Source organism: Lygodium microphyllum, chromosome 13 (assembly GCF_053477565.2).
Source record: "Lygodium microphyllum isolate KBCC chromosome 13, Lygodium_microphyllum_v1.1.10, whole genome shotgun sequence".
NCBI lineage: Eukaryota > Viridiplantae > Streptophyta > Polypodiopsida > Schizaeales > Lygodiaceae > Lygodium > Lygodium microphyllum.
The window spans coordinates 87,886,168-87,891,897 of NC_141147.1; the positions used below are offsets into that span (position 1 = coordinate 87,886,168).

The following is a 5,730-nucleotide window of genomic DNA, read 5'->3' on the forward strand; positions in this document are numbered from 1 at the left end:
TGTCTAACAACGCATTCGTGCATAAAATATGCAAGGCAAAGGGATGTCTTGAAGATAGACATGCTTTGCACTCGCATAATCGAGATGTGGCAAGACAGAAAGGGCATGACAGGATAATGATGATGAGATTCCGATTGAGTGTTTCAATTAAGAAATACTATAGCCAACGCAACTTTGGAGATGACTGGAACTTCGAAGGGTTGCAATATAATATGTGTGAAACGCGACTTTCCACCTCCCTGCTCGAACTCTGCGAAGCGTCGTGCGAGAGAGAGAGAGAGAGAGAGAGAGAGAGAGAGAGAGAGAGAGCAGCAGCAGCTGCAGCAGCACCGAAAGCTCTGCGTTCCTGCTTTCTATGCGCCAAATGATGCTCAGGCTATTCGAATTTACGGTCTGCGCTCGAGCATGAGTCGAGTCGATCAGAATCAAGACGATGATTAATGAGATGACGATCGACAATATCCAGGCTGGGGAGAGAAATAGTGGGAAGGTGGCGGCGGCGGCGGCAGGGAGACTGATTAGCTGATGGGGATTAAGATTAAGATTACGAACAGTTCGATATAGTAAATGCGGGCCTGGCTGTCCTGCAGGCAGTCGGGTGGGGAAGCAGACAACTATAAGGACGTGTATTAGTAGGGCTCACAGCAATTATATATTAGATTGTGTAAGCAAACTGGGTGGTGAGTATTATATCAATGAGTAAGTGGTTCTGCGGGGTGCCGCCAGCGCTGCCGCCGGAGCCATCGAGTGTGAGGGCGGGCATCAGCGGGCACCATGCGGCGATCGTGTCCATCTGCGGCCTGCCCAGCAACGACGGAGCCAACCCGGTGCGCGGCATCGGCATCCTCATCCATCCCACCCTCGTCCTCACCACCCACAGCACCGTCCCTTCCGCCGCATGCCTCAAGGACGCACACATCACCTTCTGCTACGACGTCGTCTCCTCCCTCTCCTACGTCAGGCGACGCTTCCTCCCGGAAATGTACGTGATGTCTGTATTCAATTTTCTCCATCGGCCTCCCTGCCGCTTTGCTTAATCCTTCCTGCAGGCAAACTCTTGCTATATCACAAGAGGTTTTTGACATCTTCCCATGTGGGTGGGAAATGTGGCTCTTTTCCCTCATCGTGACGCAATGGGGTCATACGAAGCTTTTGCTTGGGAGGCACCACATACCTAGCTAGGTGTAGTAGGGGCGCGCGGTAAGGGACTCCACCTCTTGCAGTCAAACTACACCTAGTTAGGTATGTGATGCTTTTCTTGCAAAAGTTGATGATGCTGTCATACTTCACAATGTGTGGTGAAATTGTAGTGGGAATTTGCCTAGCTAGGCTTTGTGATTCTTTCCTTGCAAAAGTTGATGATGTCATAATCCACAATGTGCAAAAAATTGTAGTGAAAATTTGCCTAAAACTTTTTTTCACACTTGGAAGGGTTGACAAGCACTCCATTCCCTTGGTTGCCTCCCACCTCACTTGGTTCCAAAGCTCATGATCTTGTTGAAGAGAGAATGAGATTTATATTTGGGAAAATATATAAAAAATCTCAATGGTTACGCTCTATTTATCATGGTTTCTGAACTGTCACAAGAAGTTTACCAATTTTCATTATGAAAACTCCATATATTCCCATGTGGCTAGGAGCTTCTCCAAGTGAATGTCATGGAGACAATCTATCAACTATTTTCCTACATGTATTATTCTCCAATTGTATAGCTAGCTGCATATCATGTGGTAACACTCTTGTAGAAGTTCATGATGTTATCAAAGTTCATATAAATATGAACTGATCTAGGTAATTCATTATATGTATACCCTCCATATCAGGTGCGTTCAAGGCCTATTTCTAAATATCCTTATCTGTGAATTTTCTCTTAATGAAACATAACCCTTTTTTATTCAATCTATGAGTAACCCCTTTATATGGAAACCTTTTGTATGTAAAAAATGGTATTTTAAAATCCCTTATGTTGAACCCACATGATATATACATATATTTATGATTGGCCTCCTCGGATATGAACTTATACAAGGGAGTTAGTAGATACCTTAGCATATTGTAGAGATAGTCCCTATACCTATTATCTTCATTCTTTACAAAAAATTAGGCATGGATCTAGAACTATTATTCTCTTTTCCTACAACTAAGTACATATTGGTAGCTCTTTTGTATGAGCTCATAATGCTATCCAAGTTTATTTATGAGAATGGTCTAAAACTTCATGTGGTAGTCTATAACTTCTTGTGATATGCTTTATTCATCATTTTATAGTCCCACAAGTAAGCTTTATATAAGCTTTTGGATGATGGGTGTTACTATTTCATTTTACATGCCTTGTGAGAAATGACACACAAAAAATGAGTGGAGATATGAAGGGTTAGAACTTGCTTAATATTATGTTATAGCAACCAATAGAAAAACGAGCTCCAATAGGATAATACTTTTTAAGTACTAGTGGGGCTCAATTATATGAGATATTGGCTTCTCCTAGTGGCAATTAGCTTGTAGCAAAAGGTTCCATTCTAGTGAGCACTGATGTTAATGATCCATGGGCTTTCTTAATTGTAAAGTGCCACAATTTTAACAATTTATAAGGTTTTCTACAACATGATGTTTTTGTGTGGCAGTGATTGTAACACTCATAGCATCACCTTGTAAGAAATCTACTTTAGACAATTGAGGATATGACATTGTGCACTTGCATCTCATTTTTAAAAAATTTGCCTTTCATTCTCCATGAATCAAAAGCGGGAGAGTTTCTTGTGGGTGTGATTCTACTAGCTCTGTCACCCTATGCTTTAACTTGGCATTTTACAATGCATAGTTTTCAATCATTGTTATCACATGCCAACACTTTAACTTGGCATTTTACAATGCATAGTTTTCCATCATTGTTATCACATGCCAACAGTCATAAGAAGGTTTTTACATTTTCCCATTTGAGAAAAAAGGCACTTTTCCCTTGCTTTTCCATTCAGTGCTCAACATCATGAGGTTTTCCTTTGGAAGCACAACATACCCTAGCTAGGAGCACATGAGGGCATGGGGCTAGTGGCCCCCATCCCAAGCCATAGCCTCCAAATTGCACTTAGCTAGTATGTGGTCCCACCCTCCTTTGCAAGAGCTTATGATGTCATCATAATTCCCAATGTGAGAATTATGGTGGGAATTTGTGGTCGTAATAGACAATGTGAGAGTTATAGTGGAAATTTGTCTAAAACTTCTTAATTAGTGGAAATTGGTCTGAAACTTGTGATTCATACAAGCGATAAGTGGTTCTAATCACGTTCAATGCTGTGGCATACAGCTTCTTCCAAACCAATGTCGATCTCGACCTGACAGTGGCGTCCTGCGAGCTCATCCTGGAGCCAGAAGTGAGCCCGCTCGTGCTCGACACTTCGAGGCTCCGGCGCCGGGCCCTTCGCAGAGGCCGCCGGATCTTCGCCCTGGGCTGCCAGGTCCGTGACGCCTCCGACCTGGTCGCCATCTTCGACGGCACCGTCGCCTCCTTCACCGGCGACTGCAAGTCCATCAAGTTCCTCCAGTTCCACAGTGCCGGCGACCAGCTCTGCATGCCGGGCTCCGCAGGCTTCGATGAGTTCGGCAACTTCGCCTTCATGATTTCCAAGCCCCCGCGCGTGCACGAGGACCCCTACGCCGTTGCCATTAAAGCTGCCGCCGCCAACCTCTTTGGCTCCCATTGCAAGCCCAGCCAATGGGGCACGACTGTGTACGCCATCAGAGAGTGGCTCGAGCCGCTGTGGCGGATGAACAGAGACAAGCTCTTCCGTAGCCCCCCTCGGACCTGGGCTGGAATTCCTCCTGCGACATGTTCTCCGTCAGCTGCAGCTCCTGTAGCTCATGTGGTCGGCCAGAGAACAGCTTCGTCTATGTCGGCAGCTGCAGCTGCTCCTGTAGCTCAGGTGGTCGTCCCGAGAAAAGCTTCGTCGGTGTCGGTAGAGGCGCCTGCAGCCGAGGAAGGCAGCGTGAAGCCTGTGGAGTATCGGTCTTCTATGTCGTGCGAGGACCTTGCGTTACTGTTTAAGGAAGAAGAGGAGCAGCCAGGGGTGAAGAGTGTTGCGGTGGAGGCAGGTACTGCGGAAGGAGAAGAGGCGGCGGCTGCGGGAGAAGACCTGGAGGTGATGATAATGAAGCCGTGCAAGAAAGCGGAGGCGGCGGATCAGAGGCGGGCTGCAAAGATTAAGGCGCAGGAAGCAGCCAAGACGACGAACAGGAGAGGGGGCCGGAAGAAGGGGGGCGGCAGAAGGAAGAGGGCAGAGAGAGACAGAGCAAGGGCGGGCAAACTGCCGGATCAGATGGCGAAGGCGGTGGGCAGCGCGTCAGTTCAGACGGAGGATCTGACGGCGGCAGGGGAGGCGGCGCAGCCGGAGAAGGAGGCGGCGGGGCCGGTGGTGGTGAGCCGGTTCAGAGGGAGGGCGGATGAGGGCGTGCAGGCGGACGAGAATATTCTTGGGCCCGCCCGTAGAAAGGCCCCGGCGGGTGGGCCCAGGCGGGCGCCTAGGGAGAGATGGGGCCGGCCCGCCAACCTGGAGCTCATGAGAGGCGCCGCCGGCTCGTCCGTGGAGTCCTCGCCGTCGCCCACCCGCCGCTTGGCCCGCTCTGCCAGCTCCAGGGAAATTCCCACCCCGGGGCCCCCGTCCGAACCCGCTCCCTGGCCCACCACGCCCGACTCCTCCTCCTCCTACCGGCTCTCCAGGTCAGCGCAGCCCTCCCGAGCACCCACCCCGCCTCGCCACCGGCAGTACAACCGGCAGCTGCCTCCAGATGATGACGCCGATTCCAGTACGTATCCTGTCGAAGTCGAGGGAGATGACCTGGCGTCCCTGTTCAGCGGCGGCTCGTCGACGGCCAATGGCAGCTCGCCAGCTGTCTATCACAAGCCTACCATCTCTTACATGCAGAAGCGCAACCTTACCCAGCGCGACTCCCTCTCCGCCTCCGCCCGCCGCGCTTCCTCCAGCGCTCTCCCCCGATGGGTGTGACATAACCACAAGGCTTGCAATCTTAGTTGTATCATAAAACTTATTAACCACGTTCAAGCCATCAGAAAACCATGACAGGGGCTACCATAGCCTTAATGAACTTGCGTTGCTTTCATTATAAAACATAGTACGGAGAAGCCTTTGTTCAACATTCTTTAACCATGACATCACTTAATTATGGTTTATAATTTTATACTATTGTTTCCAAAATTAACGTAGTCAAAAAGAGTGGAATAGAATTGAAAATCAATCATTTAAATAAAGCTTTCTCTAAAGCAAATGTATTATCAATGTGGAGAAACTTATGAGAATTTCGTCACACCTCCATTTGACAAGTATCTTGGTCCGAGATAGTCTTCAAAGCCTCATGGTATTGGGAGGATTTCTCCAACTTGGAAAAATTGGGACCAAGAGATCTTCCTAAGATACTTTGCTTCATTAAATAGCTCTAGTCTCCTTTTGTAATAACTAATATTATTTAATATAATTATCATATTTTTGTGTCTAAAATTCTAGAAAGCCTTTTACACAATTTTTTGATCACACTAATGTTATTTAATATAACTACCATCTTTTTGCATCTACTATCTTTGAAAGCATTTTATACCATATGAGTAGTTCTCCCAATGAGGAAAACATCACTCTTTCTCCTAAGACATTCACACATTCTAAACAAAATATTAGGATGATTTCCAACCTAGTGATGTTGTAAATATTTATATGTTCTAT

General features: G+C 47.3%; 1 protein-coding gene across 1 annotated transcript; it reads left to right on the top strand.

The window, feature by feature from the left end:
• The first annotated feature begins 272 nt into the window (after window positions 1-272).
• Window positions 273-5,438, top strand: LOC148026873 (uncharacterized). The gene is made up of 2 exons (XM_087691406.1): window positions 273-982; window positions 3,306-5,438. The coding sequence occupies exons 1-2, from the start codon at window positions 696-698 to the stop codon at window positions 4,999-5,001; spliced, it is 1,983 nt and encodes a 660-aa protein (XP_087547532.1). The 5' UTR covers window positions 273-695; the 3' UTR covers window positions 5,002-5,438.
• Window positions 5,439-5,730: the final 292 nt, after the last annotated feature.

Bases quoted from the DNA above. Each gene is read 5' to 3' on its own strand.
- LOC148026873 (XM_087691406.1), top strand. From the start codon at position 696: ATGAGTAAGTGGTTCTGCGGGGTGCCGCCAGCGCTGCCGCCGGAGCCA. The intron at 983-3,305 runs GTACGTGATGTC...TGTGGCATACAG, and splicing joins CGACGCTTCCTCCCGGAAAT to CTTCTTCCAAACCAATGTCG.